Source organism: Corapipo altera, unplaced genomic scaffold, assembly GCF_003945725.1.
Source record: "Corapipo altera isolate COAL_440 unplaced genomic scaffold, ASM394572v1 133, whole genome shotgun sequence".
Lineage (NCBI taxonomy): Eukaryota > Metazoa > Chordata > Aves > Passeriformes > Pipridae > Corapipo > Corapipo altera.
Window position 1 is genome coordinate 1512405 of NW_020884939.1, and position 21915 is coordinate 1534319.

General features: G+C 42.8%; 1 protein-coding gene across 3 annotated transcripts; it reads left to right on the top strand.

Moving 5' to 3' along the window:
• Positions 1-237: 237 nt before the first annotated feature.
• Positions 238-18173, top strand: SUPV3L1 (Suv3 like RNA helicase). Of its 3 annotated transcripts, XM_027660957.1 has the most exons (15): positions 238-409; positions 5223-5300; positions 5569-5676; positions 7130-7244; positions 7813-7981; positions 9198-9309; positions 9597-9674; positions 10622-10713; positions 11616-11796; positions 12196-12289; positions 12916-13135; positions 13512-13592; positions 15110-15286; positions 16834-16982; positions 17367-18173. In XM_027660957.1, the coding sequence occupies exons 3-15, from the start codon at positions 5613-5615 to the stop codon at positions 17854-17856; spliced, it is 2022 nt and encodes a 673-aa protein (XP_027516758.1). In that variant the 5' UTR covers positions 238-409; positions 5223-5300; positions 5569-5612; the 3' UTR covers positions 17857-18173. The 3 variants fall into 3 exon arrangements, with proteins under 3 accessions (XP_027516758.1, XP_027516759.1, XP_027516760.1); XM_027660958.1 differs by lacking the exon at positions 238-409 and having other exon boundaries at positions 5248-5300; positions 5569-5627; XM_027660959.1 differs by lacking the exons at positions 238-409; positions 5223-5300; positions 5569-5676; positions 7130-7244 and having other exon boundaries at positions 7873-7985.
• The last annotated feature ends 3742 nt before the right edge of the window (positions 18174-21915 follow it).

The window sequence follows — 21915 nt, forward strand, 5'->3', positions numbered from 1 at the left end:
GCGGGCTGTGCCCTCCCTGAGGGCGCTGTGGGAGGCGGGCTGTGTCTCTGTGTGTCTCTGTGTCTGTGTGTGAAGCGCTGCGGCGCACGCGCGGGGCGGGGCGGGGCGGGCGCGCGGCAGTGACGCGCTTTGTGCGCGCGCCGCCGCCGCCGCCCTTGCCCGCGGATGAGTCGCTGCGCGTGGCCGCTGCTGCGGCGGCTCCCGGCGCGCGCGGGGCTCGCGCTCAGACATGGCCGCCCCGCCGCGGCAGCGCCGTCCTCACCGTCCTCACTGTCCTCATCATCCTCCGGGGACGGCGGCTCCCGCGCCCCCGACACCTCGCTCTTCGTGCCCGTGCCGCTGAAGCCCGGCCCCGGCGGCGCGGCCGGGGAGGACGTGGGCGCCGAGCTCACTCGACCCCTCGACAAGGGTGAGTGCGGGCTGGACCGTGAGGGGACGGGCGGCCTTCGAGCACCGGCCGTGAGGCCTCGCCAGCCCTCGAAGCGGGGTGGTGAGACCGCGCCTCGAGGGTTGTGTCCAGTCGTGGGTCCCTCGGTACAGGAAGGACATGGAGGGGCAGGAGCGTGTCCAGGGAAGGGAACGGAGCTGGGGAAGGGGCTGGAGCAGCAGGAGCGGCTGAGGGAGCTGGGGGATCTCAGCCTGGAGAAGAGGAGGCTCAGGGGGGACCTTCTTGCTCTCTGCTACTCCTTGACAGGAGGGTGGGGCCGGGGAGGGGGTCGGGCTCTGCTCCCAGGGAACAAGGGGCAAGAGGAGAGGGAACGGCCTCCAGCTGTGCCAGGGGAGGATCAGGTTGGACGTCAGGAGGAATTTCTTCACAGGAAGGGTGATTAGACCCTGGAAGGGGCTACCCAGGGAGACGGTGGAGTCCCTGCCCCTGGAGATGTTTAAGGAAAGGCTGCACGTGGCCATGGTTTAGTTGGCGTGGTGGTGTGTTAGGCACAAATTGGACTGTGATTTCGAAGGGCTTTTCCAACCTCACTGATTTGATTCCATGACCCAGCTGAGGGGAACCTGACCCTCCTGAGCCCTGCAGGGCTGGGTCCTGCCGATGGGAACTGGCCCTCGCTGCTCTTGGGTCCTCTCCTGGGGTTTATCCCTTGGGAGCAGGAGTCTCCCTGCGTATTGTCTGACCACTGCAGCTGCTCGTGCCCGCGAAGGAAAAGCGGGATAAAGGCTGTGGCAGGAGGTAACACCACCGATACTGGGGCTGGCCTGGGCAGGGCCCGGGCTGGACTTTGATGATCCTCGTGGGTCCCTTCGAGAATATTCTGGGATTTCCCAGAGCCATTAGCTGTGCTCTGTGTGGAGAGCTGGCCTGGGTGTGCCCCACTCAGCGTGGGGCAGGTCCTGCAGCTGAAGCTGAGTCTTGTGGGGTTCCAGAACCGTGACTGAGTCTGAACTTAGTTTTCTTAAATATTGGTGTTACAGACAGAAGGGCATAGTCTTGTGTGTCAAAGGGGCAAAGTGTAGTGACAGAGCAAGTGGCTTCAGACTGCCAGAGGGCAGGATTAGATTGGATATTAGGAAAAAATTCTTCCCTGTAAGGAAGGGTGGTGAGGCCTTGGCACAGGTTGCCCAGAGAAGCTGTGGCTGCTCCATCCCTGGAAGTGTTTAAGGCCAGGTTGAACAGGGATTGGAGCAACCTGGGCTAGTGGAAGTTGCTCCTACCTGTGGCAGGATGAGGATGATCTTTAAGGTCCCTTCCAGCCCAGACCAGTGTGTGATTCTATGACTCTGTTATCTCTATAGACTTGATAAATAAGAAACAAATTCTCGATCCTTTTGATGTTTGGTGATCCCAAAGCATTGAGGGTGTAAATGGGAACTTTTTTCTTCATATCATCTCCTAATTAAGTGTTCTGATGGCATATTATTTGTATTAACTCCAAAGTACAGAAAGCATGGGAAAATGATCTTAATTGTTCAGGGCTGTGGAGAAAAAAATACCTGGCCCTGAAAGATAAAAAAAAAAACCTAACTAGGAAAAGAATCCTCAACAGCTGAAATGCTGAAATCTGTGTTGTTGTCAAACTTGCCTTATATATGAGTAGTACATCCCTCAGGTGCCAGTAAACATGAATGGTGGCATCTTGTTTGTTCCTTGTTGTTTCACTTATCAGAGAAGCAGTTATGTTGGATTTCTTCAAAGGTACAACTGAAATGGTCTGGGAAAATAAGCACAGGTTCTGTTTGGTCTCTGCTGAGTTGTTGAGAGAGAACAGATTGGCTAAAATGATGTATTCCCAAAGGTGAAAATTAACTACTTCAAAGAGCTTGAAGTTCTTCCGTGTGAGACTTGGAAGGAATGCCTTCCAGGTGACCAGTGTGGTGCTGCTCATCTGCTTGTTGGCCTGTAGTGCTCTCTCTGTTGCTGTCAGCAATTCAGTATTTAGAAACCCAATAATGTTAAAGAGAAAACTGAGAAAGACCTTCCTTAGCAGATATGTGTTTTTTAGGATGAAATAAGTATTCCTCTGCTTCCCCCCTCAGGTTCTGACCACACACAGTGTTATGCATCTGTTTTTTTGGCATTTTGTACAAACAGGCTCTGTTAGATTCTTCTGTCAAGTATTGAACTAGATTTAATAAAGGAATGTGTGCATTTGCAGCCTTTCTGATTAGAGCTGGTGAAGGGGCTTTGTTACTGACAGCTGAGTGTAATTCCAGTGTGAATCATCTTGTTAAGTTGTTACTGCTCCAGAGTGATCCTGGTTTTCGTGCTAATCAGACACTGTCAGGAAGACAAAAGCCTTTTTTGAAGCTTACTTTCACAAAGCCAGTTTTGTAAAACCTTCATAGCAAATCTGGAATTAATTCACTACATCTATTTTCCACGGCTTCATAGGAAGTGTACCCCTGTGAGTGCTGATAGATGCTTTCAATTTTGGTGCATCTGGGAGGCTAAAGTTAGAAGGAGCTTTTCTTAAGAGATTTGATTTGACTGTCGGCCTTCTGCTGTGGAGATGGTCCATTATCCATTTTCTAAATAAATGTAAATAAAATTCTTCTATATGAAAGGTCAGCACTTTGTGCTGTGTGGCTTCGTGAGCCCTGGGTATGGGTGTTGATTTGGAGCCCTCGTGCTCAGTTGTCATGTTGAATGTCAGTTCTGTGGCTTCAGTTGTCAGACCACGGGGCTGTGCTCACTGGTGGGAAATGCCAGGAAAGACAAGGTATTGGCAGCAATTCTTGTGTCAGAAATAGGAGGTACCTGAACAAGGGGGTTGGTTAGGTATGTTAGGTTACTTGGACTGGACAGTGGAAGTCTAATAGTTGTGGAGGAATTCTAAAATCAAGCAGTTCAGCTGCCCTGGGATAGATACGGGCTGACTGAAATGGACTGTTGTCATCTGAGATACAGGGAAATTACTTGGAAGTCTTCCTGCAAACAGGGCTGAAACTTCTAAATGAGTGATACATTGGAGCCTAACTGCATGATTTCTGAAACTTAACTGCAGTCGGGCTGTCCTTTTACACAGAACCTTAAAAATGCTGCTGAGAAGTCGAAGTAATTGAGGAGAAAGCTGAAAGACAGTTCTACAATGAGAAAATGGTAAAGAAAGGGAAACCTCAGAGTGGGAATGAATGGTAAGGGTGGTGGCTGAGGCAGGGACTGAGTGTGTACCCTGGTTGCTCCCTGTATGTGCAGCTGGATGAGGCTCACACGGGCTGCAGTGCCAGCTCTGGTTTGTTTTGATTTCCCTTATTGTTAAGACGTGTTTGTGCTTAGGCAGGATCATGACCTTGGACACGGAGAGCTGTGATGGTCCCAATGTCATGTTGCCTTGGATAGTAACAAGTGTTTAGGCATTGACCTTTCCATCTTGTGGTCAGGCCAGTGGGCTGTGAATTTAGCTCTGTCGCTGATGATGTGGTGACTGTTAGAGCTTGTTAGGGAAGCTCTGAAGAGAATTCAGCCCTGTGCTTTCTTGTAGTGCACTGTTTTCCAATCTGCCTTTGATTTTGGGGCCCTTAAATATTTCCTGATGAGAGTGTGGATGCCTGTGTAGGAAATGCAATCCTGCTGGTAGCCTTGCTTAGCTGCCTTTGGGAGCATTTTGGACTGTGAGTGAAGCCATCAGGAGATTGCTGGAGCCATGCACGAGGTATGGGTTGTAGCTGCTGCCTTGTGCACCCAAATTTGCCATATTCTTGTCACCTGGTGATTTTCATTATGCCACGTGGACTGTCTTTGTTACACAGTGTTTTAGAGAGGCAATGTTTCAATAATTTAAGGTTGATCTCATGGGATCAATTTAAGGTTCATGTCGTGGCAGAGAGTTACAGAGTTAGTGGTAGAGAGCAGAGCTTGACAGTGTTGTGCTCAGTGACTTGTGCTGGCAAACCAGGGGTGTGTTGCACTGTTATTATCATTCCTAGCATTTCATAATACAGGGCTCATAGACTTGAGTTTTAGAGTAAGGTAAGTTTGTGAATAGGTGTTTGTGATATTTGCTAGGTTTTCATGGATTTCTGATCTGCTATAGGTGGAGAAGGGACACATTTTGCCACTGTGGTTTAACTAGCATTTAATAAACTAAATTCAGAGCGTATGTGAGTAAATACAGTTTTATTGCAACACTGAACTTTTAGGGGAAGGAAAGGGTTTATTAATAACTTTATAAGAGAATTTATATGAACAAAGCAGAGTAATTTGTGATATATATGAAAAAGCTCTCTTAAGTTTTCTTCTTCCCTCCTTTATTTAACCTGAGAAAAGGAAGAATACTGGCTCTGGTTTAACTGATCTTTCTGGAGAGTCTGTCTTGGAGGCAGGTGGAGAGAAGAAAGTACCTCAGGATGTTTAGTCACTGAGTTGTTTAAGCAGATTTGCTTTTCACATGGAAACCTGCTGTTTCCTGATGGATGTTGATAAAAAGCAAAAATAACCCACCCCAAAACATTAATTAGTTTGTTCCATAACATATTGGCTGTAGGTTCCCACCTTTGTGCTTTCTTACCAAGTACCAGGGAGAGTGTCTCAAATGCTGCCCTCATCTTCATGGTGCTTCTTACTCTGCTGCAGTTGAAGATGGTCCTTCTCCACAATACTGTCAGTCATTGATTGTGTTTAATTTAGGGAGAATTAGTTTGAGTCTGTTCACCATGGCGAGATTCCCTCTCTCCAGAGTAAGGAGATGATAATCCAGGGTCTTTGGGCCAGCAGAATGTGACTTAATTTTAAGCAAACTAAAAAAAAAAAAGTTTCTCTTTTTCTACAGGTGAAGTTCTAAAAAATTTAAACAAGTTCTACAAAAGAAAAGAAATCCAAAGGCTAGGAGCAGAAAATGGATTAGATGGTAAGAACATGTTCCAAGTTTATTTTTAATGTGAAACCTGTTCTAATTCAGATACAGTATTAGGTAGAGCTTGTCTTTTATGGGTCTCACAACACTGCTTGTTTACCTTGTCTCTGTCACTCAGTTCAAATAACCTTATATGCTTACTTTTAATAGCTTATATTGAGGTATAGGTTTTTAATGGATTGCTTCAGTGTTTTGATGGATGTTTACACAGTTTTCTGGTCCTGGTCACACTGATTTTGTTCCTTGTTTTGATTTTTTGCAGCTCGCCTGTTTCACCAAGCGTTTATAAGCTTTAGGAAATATATCATGGAATCCAGCTCTGTGAGTGCTGATTTGCATATTATTCTCAATGATATATGCTGTGATGCAGGCAAGTATCTGGAGTGCTTGTAATATAAAATGTTACATTTTTTCCTTGGTTTTGACCTGTATGCTTTACCTATGTGCCTGTGGACCCCCTGCTATGCTGTCAGACAGCTTAAAAATCACTGCTAGGATTTGTGCCCATCCTAGGGAGCATTCTGGAGTGGAAATGAGAGAGGTGGAGGTGTTGGCAAGAAGCAGCCTGTTGTTTTATAGCATCTTCAGGCTGAAATGGAAACAGAACTGTTGTGTTTATTCCTCTCGGCAATCGAGTAGTCACTAGGGGGCACTTGGAGAACTCTCTGCTGGCCAGGTGGCTTTTAGGGATTGGGAATACAGCTCTGACAGTGCTGGCTCCCTGTGGCACTCACAGAGGTGAGTGTTTGCTTGCTTAGTGCATCCTGTGTTGTCATTAACAGCACCAACAACCAGCTGGGAACAGCAGAACCAGCCTTTTCCATGGTTTGAGCTGCAGAACTTTGGCACAGTATGTCTGTTTTAATGATGGGAATTTAAAGGTTACATTGGCCATTAGTTTTGTCTTCAAATGTAAATGTGTATGTTCTATATGTTGGCAATCTTAGGAAACTGTCTCTTTATATTACTTGTGCATAAAATCTTCCAGAGGATTTTCTCATTTCTGCTCCTTATTTAGTTACATATGAACATTGTTTATATGCCTTAAAACTCATATAACTGGAAGTATAAAGGGTTGTTTATTGTGGCAGTTTTAAATTTTTTTTGTTCAAGTTTTACTTGTCCAAAGATGATAATTGAATATATTAGTTTTTTCAACTTTTCACAATAATTTTGATTTATTGAATACTAATTCTCAATTAAAAAAACCCAGGAGGGGCAGTAGAGAAGTGTGACCTGAAATGAGATCTTTAAGGCCACATGTCTGCTCTGCAGACATTCAGAAGAGTGAACCCAAATGTCTCTTCTGAGTTGATTTCTCTGGTTTTATTTTCTCACTTAGGGATTGGAAACTTTGAATTTTTAACCAGCATCCTGTGTCTTGGTAGCTTAGGGAAGCTGCACAATATCCTGATCTGCTATGTTTTTTCATAAAAGCATTTTGGAAGCTTTTATTTTATTTTTATTTTATTCCAAGGCAGCACATGAATTTAGGAAGCAAAGGCTAAAGCTCTTTCTCATCCAGCTTTCCCCCAGTTTCTCATTTTATTGAGAAGTTCTTCAGGCATGTGGGCTGACCAGAGTGAATATACCGAAACGAGAGCCAGCTTTTTCATACCACTGGATTTGAATTACATTGCTTAATGAGTCCATGTTAGCTCACCTTTCTGCAACTGAGATAATTATTGAACTTTGTAGAGAGCCAGGAGGGGAAAGAATTGCGGAAGTGCGTGGTGGAAGTAGTGGAAATGTTTTTTCCAAGTTTATTGTGATGGTGCACTCTGTGAGACAAGCGTGCAAACTGAGCAGGGTTTGTCCCGTAGGCCACGTGGATGACCTGTTCCCGTTTTTCCTGAGGCATGCCAAGCAGATCTTCCCCATGCTGGACTGCATGGACGACCTGCGCAAGATCAGCGACCTGAGGCTGCCCCCCAACTGGTCAGTGGGGGCTGGGGCTGCACTGCTTTCTTTTCTTAGTGTCATAGAACTTCAGAGTCCGGGGGCTTCAGCTTTGTGATGTGTGATTGTGCTACATTTTCAGTTCCATTTCTCTGTTTTTACAATAATTTCTGTCAGGAACTCAAATTTTTTACAAGCTACATTGCAGTGAATTAAAAGGAAAATAAGGTTGTATCGGCAATGAAAGTCACTGGATGGCCTTTCCAGAAAGCTGTTTTCTGGCTGTATTTTTGAGAGGTAGCACAGCAGAACACTGAAATGTTAATAAACCCAAGGAGAGAGGATTAAGAGGAGTAATGAGAATTATTTTGAACACAATGTGTGAATTTGAATCTTTGAAAGCATTGTATGATTTAGAAGATGAATGTATAAGATGTAGTAACCTGTTTTTACTGGCTCTGTTTAAGAACGTGATCTTTCTGCTGTCAATACACATTAAAAAGTCAATAAATAAATATTTAAGCTAATTTCCAGTTTCTCCTGAATCAGTATCCAGAACACTAGATAAATGTTTAACAGATCTGCTTTTTTTGTGTGTATGTTTTAGGTATCCAGATGCCAGGGCTATTCAGAGAAAGATAATATTCCATGCCGGTCCTACAAACAGTGGAAAAACTTACCATGCTATCCAGAGATTTTTGTCAGCCAAATCTGGAATATACTGCGGCCCACTAAAACTTCTGGCTCATGAGATCTTCCAAAAGACTAACGATGCTGTCAGTATGTCATATCAGTTCCCAACATGCTTAGCACTGGGACAGTGTCAGGAATGCATGTCTGTGTGTGCTTGGACAGGTGCCTTTGCTTTGCAGCTCATGGCAATGCCAGTTGTGCTTTAATGCTTTAGGTGAACAGAATGGAACATCATTTCTGCAGATGGAACAGCACTGTCCCCACAGCACATCCTGTGCAATCATCCCTCTAACCTCCCTCCCTTAGGCTGTGATCTGTTGCTCTCCAGGTTTAGCCAGGCTCTGCTGTGAGGTTTTTCAACATGGGAACCGTGACTCTTTTACCCATGACCTTTATTTTAGCTGGTACACAAAAATTACCCTTGCTTAACTCCCCTCAACCTTCTGCTTCTATGTTTAAATATATTGCACTTCACCATCTATGAAAAATTCTGCAGACTCAGATGTGTTGAGTTGAAGAGCAGTGCCCTGTCTCAGGTTCCAGAGGAAATTTTGAATACTGTGGGCTTTTTTTTGTTACTTCTGGCATATTTTTGGAGGCTTCCCACCAGTGTGCAGATTCCAGCTGCACAGAATCAGTTCTGAAGAGTTAGAACCACACATCACATGTTAATGCAGCACAGTGTGTGTGTGTGTACAGTAGCATTCACAAATGGTTTTGTGATTTCTCTTTTTTTGATGTAGAATTTTTAATTCCTCTTACTGATTTATCAAACTCACACATAATTGGCTTGTCCTAGGAGACGAGTCCTGGGTAATGTGCACCACGTAGTGGCTGTGGGTACCATGCAGTGATGTTCCCTGTTGGTAGTTGCTGTACTTCATTCCCATGTGTTCAGTGTGTGTGAAAACAATCCCCAAATGAACTGGAGGAGGCTGGAGCTGAGCTTGCAAGGCTCCTTCACTGCTGGGCCTTGCTTTATGAGCCCCCTGTACTGCAGCTCTTCTGACAGTTCTTTTGTTGCGGTTGTGACAGTTCTGAAATGCTCAGGGGAAGGTGTAGTTTCCTGCAGGGGTAGGAGAAGGTGTCTAATTACAGATAGTACCTCTTCATTATACCTCTAGTTTGATAGGACTTAAATACAGGGCACAAGTCTCAGAGGGCAGGGTAGTTATTTTCTGGAAAAGCTTCCATTATACTGTCCTAGAAGCTACTGTAAGACACTGATTTTATTCCTCTTTGGAAAGAGGATTGTGTTATATTAAAGAAACTTAACCTGAGTTTTTTGAATTCCTTTAGAACGTGCCATGTGACCTGGTGACGGGAGAAGAGCGTGTCTATGCCAATGAAGATGCCAGACAAGCTCCTCATATTGCCTGTACCATTGAAATGTGCAGCACTAACACACCTTGTATGTATACATGATTGTGTCAGTCTTATCAGGGGGATCTTCATGTGTATTATTGCTTGGACTCTGAAGTAGCTCAGCTATTCCCTTTCACTCTTATTTCAACAATTTCTGAACTATGTTAGAGCAGTTCAAGAAACCTGGATCATCTCAGAGTAGCTTTCTGGAGGTAGAGGATTAGCTTGATTTGAGATACCTTATTTATAAAGCCTCTGAGTCCCTTCGTGTGTTGTACTGCTGTGCCACGTTCTCTTCCTTGGTGCATCATGTTTTTTCTTTTTTATTTTAAGATGAAGTTGCTGTGATTGATGAAATTCAGATGATCAGAGATCCTGCCAGAGGGTGGGCTTGGACGAGAGCCCTTCTGGGTAAGCTGGTTTATGTTGGCAATGAACCTGTTTAACTGCAAATGGCACGTTAAATGCAAGCTTAGCAGTCAGTATATGCATAAGTTATTACAATATGGGATGCAAAATAAAAGTGAGTATTTTTTTCTTCATAAGTATTCTCACAGCAAGTTAGAGAGATACTCTGCCCCAAAGGATTTGTCTGCATGGCAGCAAGTTACCTGTCATGTTTTACTTAATGAGTGTTTTTTAAAAAATTTATTTACATTCTTCCTTTAGTTTTTCTTCCTTGGGTAATGTGGAGTCTTTGCTACATCTTGCTGTCTTTTTACACTGAGTGTTTTTTGGAACTGTGCTTTTTTGTTCAATTAAAACAACACCAATTTTCAGGGATTGCCTTAGGAAGAGATACTGTTCAATGTATGTCAGCTTTAAATATTTTAGTGTTAATTTCAAATGGCTCATTTATAGAGTTGCATCAATCTGTAAAATTTGTAGAAGAATGCTTGTTTTGTTAATTTTAGAATTTTTCAAGAGGAAATTTTGAAACATTTTCCCTCGTATTTTTCACAGAAGTTTGGAATCTGATTCCCTCTGCCCTCTCCCCTTCCCTTGGTTGCTTTTGATGATGAGTTCAACAGAATGTTTTTTTCACGCTTCCTCTGCCTCTGTTTTTTTGCCTTTTCTATTCTGCGTGCATTAGGGTTGAATTCATGCAGAAAATAAAGACACTCAGTTCTGCTGTGGTTTGGGAGTTATTAAACATAAATAGTAAATAAAAACTTTGCTCCATTTGTTCAGTGGTTGAGGGTACCTCTTGTTTTGGCTGAGTGTGCAGCGAGGTATTGGCTGCTCTAATTATCACTCTAATGTGATAAATGTAATTTTTGGGTAACTTAAGAGTCAGCTAAAGCTACTGTTGTTTATATATAAGTAACATTTCTCTTTTAACACTGGACCTTGTTCAGGCCTCTGTGCAGAAGAAATCCATGTTTGTGGAGAAGCTGCTGCTGTTGACTTGGTGACAGAGCTCATGTACACCACAGGGGAGGAAGTTGAAGTAGGTATTTGAATTCTGAGAAGCTAAGGACAGAACATCAGGTTCTCCTTGCTGTAAAACAGGCAAAAAATGTATGGTCTTTTGAGGATATCACTGATCAAAGTTATCATATGGGAGCCATTATTAGAATGATTCTTGGCTTCTGTAAATCAAAGGAGATGTTGCAAAGTTCTTTCTTTTTCTTTTTAAATAGTAGTACTGTTTTGCTGAAAGATGGTATGTGCTTTGCTGAGTTCAAAGAAAAGTGCTTTGCTGTGTTCCCCTCAGGGAATTTTACAGGTGCTACAGCTGTTCAGGGGCTTTCTTTACAATTCTGATCTTCCTGGAGGGCACAGTGCCCTCAGGTTTGCTAATTTTTCTGGGTTGGTTGATAGTTATTCTCCACATGATGAGGAAAGGAGGTATTTTTAATTGGTAAGGTGTTTTTGAGAAGAGTATTTAAAAACAAAATATGCTCCCAATGAAGTCCAACCTTCATGATTTCAAGGTGAATTAGCTGTAGCTTTATATGTCTGTGTGTGGTGGGGTGTGTAATTCTGAAAGGGAGGACCAGTGAGAGCATTCAGATACGTGACTGAAAGCAGACACTCATTTCTTGATAGATCAAGGGATGTAGCCTGTGTACTACTTTTCTTGAATCTAGTTTGCATCTGGAATCTAGTTTACATGTAAAAAATACATAGTTCTTCTGTTTCTTGAAAAAGTTGTATAGTTCTCAGCTTGGGAAGTGCTGCCAGTATGCAAGTGCATAGGGTGTACATTTCCTTCTCTCCAGGAATTATCCCTTCAGGACTGAGAGAGGTCCCTCAGCGCTACAGTCACATGTGATAATAAATGTACTGGTTGATATTCCACAGGAAGTTTTTAATTTAAAGAAATATTTTTGACAACTTTAATTCTAGGTCCGAAACTATAAGAGACTCACTCCTCTGACTGTGCTGGATTATGCCTTGGAATCCTTGGATAACCTCCGTCCTGGGGACTGCATTGTCTGCTTCAGTAAGAATGACATTTACTCTGTGAGCCGACAGATTGAAGCCAGAGGATTAGAATGTGCTGTCATATATGGCAGTCTGCCACCAGGTAAAGCACTCTTCCTTTATTGCTAAGGGAATGTTCTGCTTCTTGCTGCTTTTCCTAGGAAAAAACCCTTACACTGCTTTCTTTATTTTAAAATAAAACAGCACAAGTTTCCTAGTTTTGCTTTTCTATTTAGTTAAAGAAAGTAATCAGCTTTCATTGACTGGTGTTTTAATCTTGGGATTAGACCTTTATTATGTACTTAATTTTGATCTTCAGATAGATATAATTAAATGAGGTCTATCCACAGCTCTGGGAATGATTTAAGTCCCTCCTGCCCCCTTCCCTCCGAAACATCCAAACACCAATCAAATACCAGTTTTTTCCTCTCAGCCTATTAAAAAAGCATTGGGCTTAGTGATTTGTAGGAAGTTTACTATGTGTTTTGTCATTCTGTTTTAGGAACAAAACTTGAACAGGCGAAGAAATTCAACGATCCTGATGATCCATGCAAAATTTTAGTTGCTACAGATGCAATTGGAATGGGACTCAATTTGTAAGTATTTGCAGTATTTTTCTTTTGGGTGTTATGCCTGCATTAATTTCCTTGCTTATTTCTCCCCAGTCTGTTAATTTGGCCAAATATCTGCTATGTCTAGATAATACAGTACATACATTTTCATTCTGAAGTAGTGTTCAATTTGGTTGGGCAGAATTAAGCTTTAATTTTAAAACTGATTCCAAGAATTAATGGCTCCCTTGGCCTAATTCTGTGTGACAGTGGCTAACTGTGCCTACTGGATCAACAAGAGTCATGTGTGTTAGGTTGTCAGAGTTACCAGTCTCTTGCATTTCTGAAATGCAGAGCAAGTTCAGCCCAGTTTCAGGTGTGTTTTGTTGGTGAAGGTGATGCAGTCACATTGCTATAAACTACTGATGGTGAATGGATTGGGACCCTACTAGAACATCATTGATATGTGCAGGGCTGGTAATTCTCCTGTGACTAACCAGGAGTCTTGTCGTGCCCTTTGGAATACACTGTGTCTGTAGGTAGTCTCTGTGATACCTTAATTTATAGAGAAGAAGAAAGCTTATAAAAAAGAAAAGGCTTTCATTCTTCATATTGGAAGTAATTTGCAAGAAAAAAAAAGATTCCTCTTTGTTTTCGTTCAAATATTCCAGGTGCATACGAAGAATAATCTTTAACTCCATCGTGAAGCCGACTGTCAATGAGAAGGGAGAGAAGGAAATAGACTCCATTCCCACCTCCCAGGCCCTGCAGATCGCAGGCAGAGCCGGGCGTTTTGGCTCCTCCTTCACACAGGGGGAGGTCACCACGATGCACCACGAGGACCTCGTGCAGCTGAAGGAGATTCTGAGCGAGGCTGTGCCCCCTGTGAAGGTGAGAGACTCAGTACCCAGTTAGCACAGACGTGCTCTGGGGCTGGTTTATGATGTTCTGTCCCCAAATTATTTTTCCTTGTGTCTGTTTACAATGTAGTAATAAAAGTGGATTGTGTCATGCCAGAGTGACTTTGGATATATGTTCCATTTGGAGGCTTGCAATGTTGCATTTATACTGAAACTGCTCTTTTAAGAATTAAAAGCTCAAGCACAGAAGTTCCTAAGTTTCAGATAAGTGTGCTAAATAAACTGGAGTCTGTAGGGTGCTTTGGTTTCTTTCTTGCATTTTGTCTTTCTGTGTGTTGCTTCTGGTGCATTAACTTTAAAACAATATTGAGAATTAATGGATTTTTTTTCCTTTATTTTCCCTTTAGGCAGCTGGCCTACATCCTACTCCTGAGCAGATAGAAATGTTTGCTTATCATCTTCCTGATGCTACTCTATCCAATCTAATTGTAAGCATGACCAAAATATTAACTTTTGCATTAAAAATTAAGAATTACTTACAGTCACTGCTTTTGTACAAACATACACTGTGGGAACCTGACAGACAGCCTTGTGTGTATTTTTTATCAGTTGGATTCTTCTCTCTACCACAGCACTGACTGTAAATAGGTTTAGAATACTTAACTTTTCTGTGCTGTAATAAACTTGAAAGCTCTTCAAGCGTGTCAGTATTTTCACACGTGTTGGATTCTGTGCAGCAGCCTTTTCATTTCACCTTTTCTGAATTTTAAATGTAGACATTTTGGTCTGAGGCCGAAAATATTAGAGACTGAAATTGTGGTAAATTATTTGAAAATTCCTGTGAAACTAGGCTGGTCACGTCAGGTTTCTGTATATCTGAGAGTCACCTGATTTTCTTTCTCTGTTTCCGTGGGGTTTATGGTGTAACAATGCTTGCGTAACTTTGAGAAAATAGATTTTGTGCAATCTACTTGATCTCATCCTTAGGTGGGTAGTACATCTTTTGGATGTGCCTAAACATTTTAAAGTAGAAATTAAGCTTCCAATGGTGTCTTTAAAGAATAGTATTGCAACTTTTAGTAGATTGAGAAACTTTTAGCAGCTTTCATGGATTTAAATGTGCATTATTGTTCTCTGCTAATGTACTGTTATGTAGCAAAGTGTGTGATTTCTAACCTTGAGATAAAAGATTATACCTGGAGACTCCTGGGAGACTTAGGCTGATAGGGAGCACATCTTTAAAATTTTGCTATTAACAGTTTCTGGGCCACCATAGAAGTATTAAGATAAGAACCCTGTGTAGTTATTGATCTCTTAAGTACTCAGTCACATATTTAGTTAAGAAACTCAGTGTTTCTCTAAAGATGTTTTTTAAAACTCTTTCAAAGATTTACACTGGAGAAATAATTTTGGGGGCCCACAGAAATTCCCCCTGCATCTGATGCCAAGTACCCTGGCATCTCCTGTTTCTCCAAACCTTGGATATATTTCAGGTTTTCTTTGAACTCCACTATTGCAATACTGTATTTATCTTGTGTTTTCTTTCTTCCTAAAATAGATCTGAGCCTGACATTGAGCTAAATATATCTCAATTATTGAATTCAATGCTGTAAAGTTAGCTTTTTGGGTCATGCTAAATGACAAACCTGGAGAAATTTCTAAACATAGTAGTAACTGGTTCCTATAATGGTGTTCTTTGTAACTAAAATTTACAGTTCCAGAACTTTGTTATTCAGGAGACTGACTGAAAATGTTTAAATAAAGCATAGTGTGTTATGTCTTCTCCTTTGATCCTGTGTTGGAGAAGTTCATGCAAGCTCTGCTAAAAGAGTAGAGGGAACTCCCCTGCCCCTTTTTTATTACTGTGGTCAAATTTGATGGCTTTTAGCTATTCTTTCAGTTTAACCAGCATTTGAAACACTAAATAATTTTTTGGTTTGGTAATGCAAAGTTTAGCAACCCCCTCCTCTAATAACATTCTCTTCGTTTGGTTGTATTTTCACAGGATATTTTTGTGAGTCTCTCACAGGTCGATGGGATGTACTTTGTCTGCAATATCGATGACTTTAAATTTCTAGCAGATATGATTCAGCACATTCCACTAAATCTGAGGTCACGATATGTCTTCTGCACTGCCCCCTTGAACAGAAAAGAGCCTTTTGTGTGTACCACGTTGCTGAAGGTCAGCTGGCTTTTTCCTCAAAAAAATGTGATGTTTATATTGGAGCAAGTGGGTCTTGATGCAGTGAGACTGTGTCTGCTGTATTTACTGTGGGATTTGTCATTAGGTCGTTGGAGAGCATTCTTAAAGTGCTCACGGGCAGTAATATAAAATATTTGGAGATGTATTTTTTTTCCTAATTGCATTCTTCACTAATTTTATGGACCAGAGCTTTTAAGTCCTGAGAACTGGTTCTCGTGATGTAAATTAGGGTTTGGACAACTTTTCTGCTGTTTGACTCAGAGAATCCTCCTGCTTGTCCTTGCAGGTGAGCTCTGAACCAGGAGGGATCACTTATGTTCCCTAGTCACTTGTGCACTGTTAAGCTTTGCACCACAGTGTGCCTAAAAGTAGTCATTAAAACTCAAGTTACTGCTGCTTCAGGGTGTTAGCTTGTCAACAGAAGAGAAGAATGTGGGATCAAGGGTTATTGCTGATGTTAGAAGAGTTACACAGAATTAAAACCCCAGAAAACACAGTGCTGTAAGTTGCTCTCAAAATTATGTCACTTCACTTTTCAGGCCTGGATGAACTGTTTTTCACTGTGCCCCCAGAGTGATTATTTTGAGGAATTTGTAGTCAACAGATTTTTCAGGTTTTTGAGATTAATAATTTAATTTGAGACTGTTACTTTGTTAGACAGTATTGCCTTTGTGCCCTTGTTAGAGACTCCATTAAACTTTTAAAATGAAGTAGTGTAAAAATGAAACTGATGTGGTGCCTTCAGGTCAGAAATGTTAGACCCCCTGCTTTTCAAAAGGAGCTAATAATCTTCTTTAAAAATTGAGTGATTGATGAAAGAGTTGAAAAAAGTGTCTTGTTAAGAAAATGCTGAGCATTCAGACACCAAGGAATGAAGGTGCAGAGGGGCATAATGTGGTGTTGGAGGGAGGTGGGATGTTGTGAATGCTTGTGTGAATTTAAGCACCATTCCTTGGCCAAAAAAACCCACTTCTAGTATCAACCATCTAGGAGGCATTTATTCCAAGTCATCAGAACTTTTGAAAATTTTAGATTTAAATCTTATTTGACTTGTTTTTTTGTTACTTAAAGAGCTGAGGTGTCTGAGTTTCAGAAGGGCTGCTTTCTAGTGCAGATTAAGCTGTTTGGGTTGTGAGTAGTGTGTTTCCTCAACCAGGGAATACATTCAACATTTTCTCAACCCGGGGACTCCGAAACAAGATAATTAACCAAATATGAGGAGGAGAATTAAAAGAGACAAAGTCCATCTGCTGTACTGGATGAAATCAAATGCCTTCAGTGTTATGCTTTTCTGGATAGCTCTGTGCCTTTGTTGCTGAACTCTGTGCATGGCCCATGCACAAATTGTGTTAATGAGGCTCTGCAAAGGAGAGATGACTCCTGTGTTGAGTAATTAAGTAAAAGAATGTGTGGCATTTGGGCTGTGTAAAACAAAGCAGGTATTTTCTGTACACAGACTCCAGGGAATTTAACTCTTCTGGGATTTCTTCTTTCCTAACTGACTGAGGACCTTGCTTGTTTTTCAGTTTGCACGACAGTTCAGTCGAAACGAGCCCCTGACCTTTGACTGGCTCTGCCGACACACCAAGTGGCCCTTGGCTGCTCCAAAAAACATCAAAGAACTTGTACACCTCGAAGCTGTTCATGATGTTTTTGACCTCTATCTGTGGCTAAGGTATTGTCTTTGTGCTTGAAAACTTGTTTTTATTTTCTCCTAGAATTTATGACTTACAGTTCTAGAAGAGCAGTGTCTTCAGGCCCGTGTGTGCGTGGTGCAGGATGGGCCCCTTAGGCCCTTTGAAGGATCCTGACAAATGCAAGTGTAGTGATGTGGGAGCGAGTCATGGGCTCTGCAGAGAGCAGTTTGTGACTGACAGAGAGAGAAAGGTAGAAACAAGGTGATCCTGGACTGAAGCAGCTGAAATGCAGCTTATAATACTGTGGCCTTCCCATGCACCACATAATAAATTTTTTCTTACGTAGTATGTGTCCCATTTTTATCCCAGTCAGCATTCCTGGAGCGGAAAGGTTTAACTGGGTGTTGTTTTGCCTCTCTCAGTTACCGCTTCATGGATATGTTCCCTGATGCTGCCCTTGTAAGGGATATTCAGAAGAAACTGGATGACATTATACAGGTTGGTGTGTGCAACATCACGAAGCTGATCCGGGCATCCCAGTCTGCAGCTGCTCCTGGTGCAGCAGAAGTTGTGTCCGAAGACTTTCCCACAGCTAAGAGGGATGCCAAGGTGGCTTCTGACCGTCGTGGTGCCAAGTCCCCAGAGGCACTGTCCATTGCAGTGGAGGCTCCAGCACTGAGGAGAGCCAGGAACCCCAGAGCCTCTCGGTCTGGGACGAGGCAGGAGGATCTGAAAAGCTATGGCCGGGGATCCCTTGCCAACAGACTGCTGCGTGAAGGACTCCTGACACAGGAAATGCTGAGACAGCTGGAGAGCGAGTGGCAGGATCAGCACAGGAATGGTAGATATGGCTTTGGTTCAAAAAGAGATGATCAGCATAGTTCAAAGGAAACAGGGAAAAAGAGAAAATAGAACCATGTCCTAATTCTGTTTAGTTTTTATTCGTAAAATAAAATACTATTTTAATAATTTCTTTGGCATTTCATGTTTACACTGCTGCAGCTCCTTGATGTTTTTCCTTCTCCCGTGACCAGTAATGTGAAGCACTCAGAGAAACGGACTTTTAAAGCTCAGAGGCCATAGGTTTGCTTTTACCACTCAGCTGTGCACTCTTTGAATCATGGTGTTCAGCATAAGTGTATGATCTGCTGGTATGTGAAAATTTGAAGTTGGTGTCTTCTTGCAAGATGTCCTCACATCATCAATAAACATCAGATATGTCACTAGTAGTGAATTAACTACTCATTCCATCCCTTCCCAAAGGGCAGGGTTTAGCAGACAACAAACAGGTAATGAACAACCTGGAACAAAAATTGGCTCAGAATGGTGATGGGAGTCATGTGCCTCTAACCTTTGTGTCCTGGGAGAATGTGGAAGGTGGTGAAAAGCGCTTGTGTTAATGTGTCGGGGAGTGATGAAATTCTGGCCGTAAGAATTTTTGAGTAAGTTTCAGTTCTGTCATCTGAGGGGTAATTACTGAGACAAAGCAAAAATCTGTCCTTGCTCTTTGAACTGTGTTCTAGCGAGAGCTCATCCCATTGATTCAAGCGAAGTTTGAGGGGAGGAAACACCAGAAAGTTGGATTATGGTTTTTAGAGGCAAGGAGGAAATGTCAGAAGCATAGGTATAATTTATTTACCTTTGAGGAATTCAGGTGTTTGTTTCTCCTGGAGTTTTCTAATTCAGTTTCAATACAAATTATTTTGTTCTGTCACATTTCATAAATGCTTTTTTAGCTTCATGTGCCAGTTTGTGGTACTTGAATTTTGAGAGGTGTCCTGATGCAATGTCACTGGGTAATGTTTAAGGCAGTGCAGCACCAGGCTGTGCCTCTTTCACAGATGTGCAGGGGCTCTGTGATTTGTTTTCAGTGTAAGTAGCTTTAGGGTGTACTTTTGAGCTCCCAGTATGGACACTGGAGAGTGGAAAGAATCAGATGCTGAAACTGCTGGGTGTTCACAGAAACGGGTTCCAGTACTGGGACATGTTACTGGGCTGCCTGAGGAGAATAATGCTGCACTGATCATATTGCTGGGTTTGGCTGTGTGCAGGTCTGCACAGATCCTGCTTGTGTTAATGCTGGGATACCTGTAAAAGCCAGGCAGAGTTTCACTGTGTCAAATGCCTGACTTTCTGAAATGATCAACCATCTGTCTCTGCAGGTTGGAAGCTTGTTCTGATTCCCCTTTTCTTCTTTCTGGTATTGATCCTTTGTGCTGCTGTTCAGCAACAGGTCTGCAACAGTTTGAAAATTGTTTCTAACAACTGTTTTCAGTGCATTTCATGTACTCTTTCCTCACTGTTTACTAAAAAGCAAGCAGTGCATAAATGGTTTTAGTCCACATGCTCTCCCAGGACCAGTGGGAAGAGAAAGTTTTAGGTTCTTCCCCTGCAAAGCCCCATCTTTCTTTCCTCCCCCAGGACAAAGCAAGCAGCTCTGTGTGTGTGGCAGTGCCATGTGAGTGTTGTGGATTTCCTGTTGTGTGGATGAGTAATTGAGCTTTGCTTTCCCAGAGTCCTGAACAGCAGCATGACCTGCACAGAGCAGGAGCTGGCATTAACCCTTACAAATGGGTTCCACTGGATACTGTTCACACAGCTCCTGTGGGGTGGGTGATGTGGCTGATGGTCCCAATTGCCTCCTTGTTCCTTGGCACTCACTCACTAGAAGCAAAGCTGTAGCTGCTCAAGCCTGCAGGGATGTTTTTGCCACACACATTGTCCCACTTCCATCTGGGACTGCACACTCCATGGTGGACCTGCAAACCAGTGTTTAGAACCACTTTCTGCAAGGACAGTTCCTCTCTTCTCTCTCCCCAGAGTGTTTGGGTTTGGGCTGCAGGAGACCCACGTTGCTACTGTGCTTGGCTTCTAGCCTGTTATGCTAAATTTACCCTTTAATTATAGCTAAGCTGTGTACTGGAGTATATTTTTGAGCAAGGAAAGAGTGTCTGGGCCTTGGGGGTGTAAGCCAGCCTTGTGTTTGAGCAGCAAGCCTTGCCATAAGGAAGCTAAATGACTATAAGCATTCTTTTTTGTATTTTGCTGAGATTAGCACTTGGCTTAACTCATTGCGTGTTTCCATAGCGACTCCATAGTAACTGTTTTTGGAGCTCTGAAGTTTATTCAGGCGTTTCCAGGCTGACTTTATGAAAGTTTTCTTTTCTTCTGAGCTAATGGTGTGGCTGTCATTGACTCCCATTAGAATGGCTGCCAGATTGGTCCCATGTGGTACAATCCAGACTGATGTGGGGCAGAGTTATCCCAACCACCCATTTTTAACATGCCCTGTGGGGCTGTGCTGAAACCTTTTGCTTTTAAGCAACATCATTAATATTGTTCCCTTGATCTGGGAATGGCTGACTGATACAGCACTGCTTGGTAAAAGCCTTCTGTCTCTTAAGCTAATATGCTCTTTTCTGTCTGTGCTGTTTCCATCTCTTCTAAATAGTATCTGTCCTTGGATTGGATTTTCCCTCGGGTGCTCTGCCTTACTTTCCATCCTGGTGTTGCCCTGTGAGGGGCATATGCGGGATGAATGTAGGGACTTCTTTCTGTTCTGAGCTTTGATGAACTTGTAGGAATATAGTGGGGAATGAACCTGCTGCTACTTTGACGGGGGGGGAGGGAATATATTCTAAAGGTTGGTCTTGGAATAATAAGCTATAATGAAGAAGTTATAATTTCTCCTGATGACTCACCGGTAGCCTTGTCCACTGTCTCCTTGTTAACCTGGGTACCAAACTCAGCAACCAGTGTTGCCACTATCTCACCAAAGATAGATAAGTTTCTCCCACAATAAAATGCTTATTGATACAGTACCTCTTTCTCGAGGTAACTGGTGCATGTTTAGCTAAGGTACTCAAGACATTTATCTGAATTTCCCCATTGTAGCTGTGAGCTTCTTTTCTCTGCAGGTCTTTGACTGCAAGGCTGTGGGAGGCAGATGAGCACCAGACTCTTCAGATTCTCTGTTTTGCCTTGAGATGGGGTTTGGAGGGAGAACTGCAGGAGGAGGAAGTAGAGAGAGGGATATTACAATTTTGAAGTCTTGTTTGGCCCTTGCAAAGTGGGGAGGGAAGGTTTGTGAATAACTTTTACTGGGTGGAGCTCTAAAAAAGGGGAAAATCAACATTGCCTCAAGCCTCCAAGCTGTGTGTGATGGGAGCTGACCTGCTCACCCGGGCCTGGAGAGGTTCCCCTTTTCTGGCAGGATCTGTATGAAATGGCTGTACCATTTTTGGGTGTTGGGCCCTTGGTGCATTGAACTGCTGTCTGTGTGGAAATGAGATCATGTCTTGTCTTCTCTTGCACAACAAAAGCCGGGAGCCAGGATACCCCAGGGATGAGCGAACAGGTTACGCAGCGATTCTGACATGTCAGGTATTTCACAGAGCTTGCTGCCAGTTTAGGAACATTTGGATCTTAGAGACCCTTTTCCAGTGGCATCCATTAGAGAAAGAAAGAAAAGAGAGAATGAAAAATAAATCTACTGTATTACAGACACAATGAGGTCTGGATCAAAGTGGGATGGAGCTTGAAAGGTGATGTTTTGAATTTCGCTGGTCAGAGGGGTTGTGACTCGGATGGCATGGGTAAACAATGAGGAGAGAGACAGTCCCTCTGGGAGTCAGTGTCTGACTTCACAAGCCAGCAGTTATTAAAAGATGAATAGAGGAGAAGTGAACCGTGCTCTCTGGCTGGTAGCGTGGCTTATTTTCTTCTTTCTTTTCTCCCTTTCTCTCGAAGATCAAAGGCCTAATTTTAGAACAAGCCCTATTTATGGACTGCTCAGCTACTCTGTCTGCTTTATTCTTGTTCTAGAATAGTGGAAAATAAATGGAGCTGGCGGGATCTCTCAGTGTCCAGAGCTCATCCCTGATGCAAGGCAGGAAGGAGAGGGTGTGAAAAAAAAAAAAAAAGAAAAAGACCTTTCCTAGCAGAGGTTCTGTATGATTTGTCTGTGCAGAA

What these genes read in the sequence shown, in the direction of transcription:
- SUPV3L1 (XM_027660957.1), top strand. Translation starts at nt 5,613, where the DNA reads ATGGAATCCAGCTCTGTGAGTGCTGATTTGCATATTATTCTCAATGAT. An exon ending in CTGAGGCTGCCCCCCAACTG is followed by an intron (nt 7,245 to 7,812) that starts GTCAGTGGGGGC and finishes TGTATGTTTTAG; the next exon opens with GTATCCAGATGCCAGGGCTA. An exon ending in CCACAGGGGAGGAAGTTGAA is followed by an intron (nt 10,714 to 11,615) that starts GTAGGTATTTGA and finishes CTTTAATTCTAG; the next exon opens with GTCCGAAACTATAAGAGACT.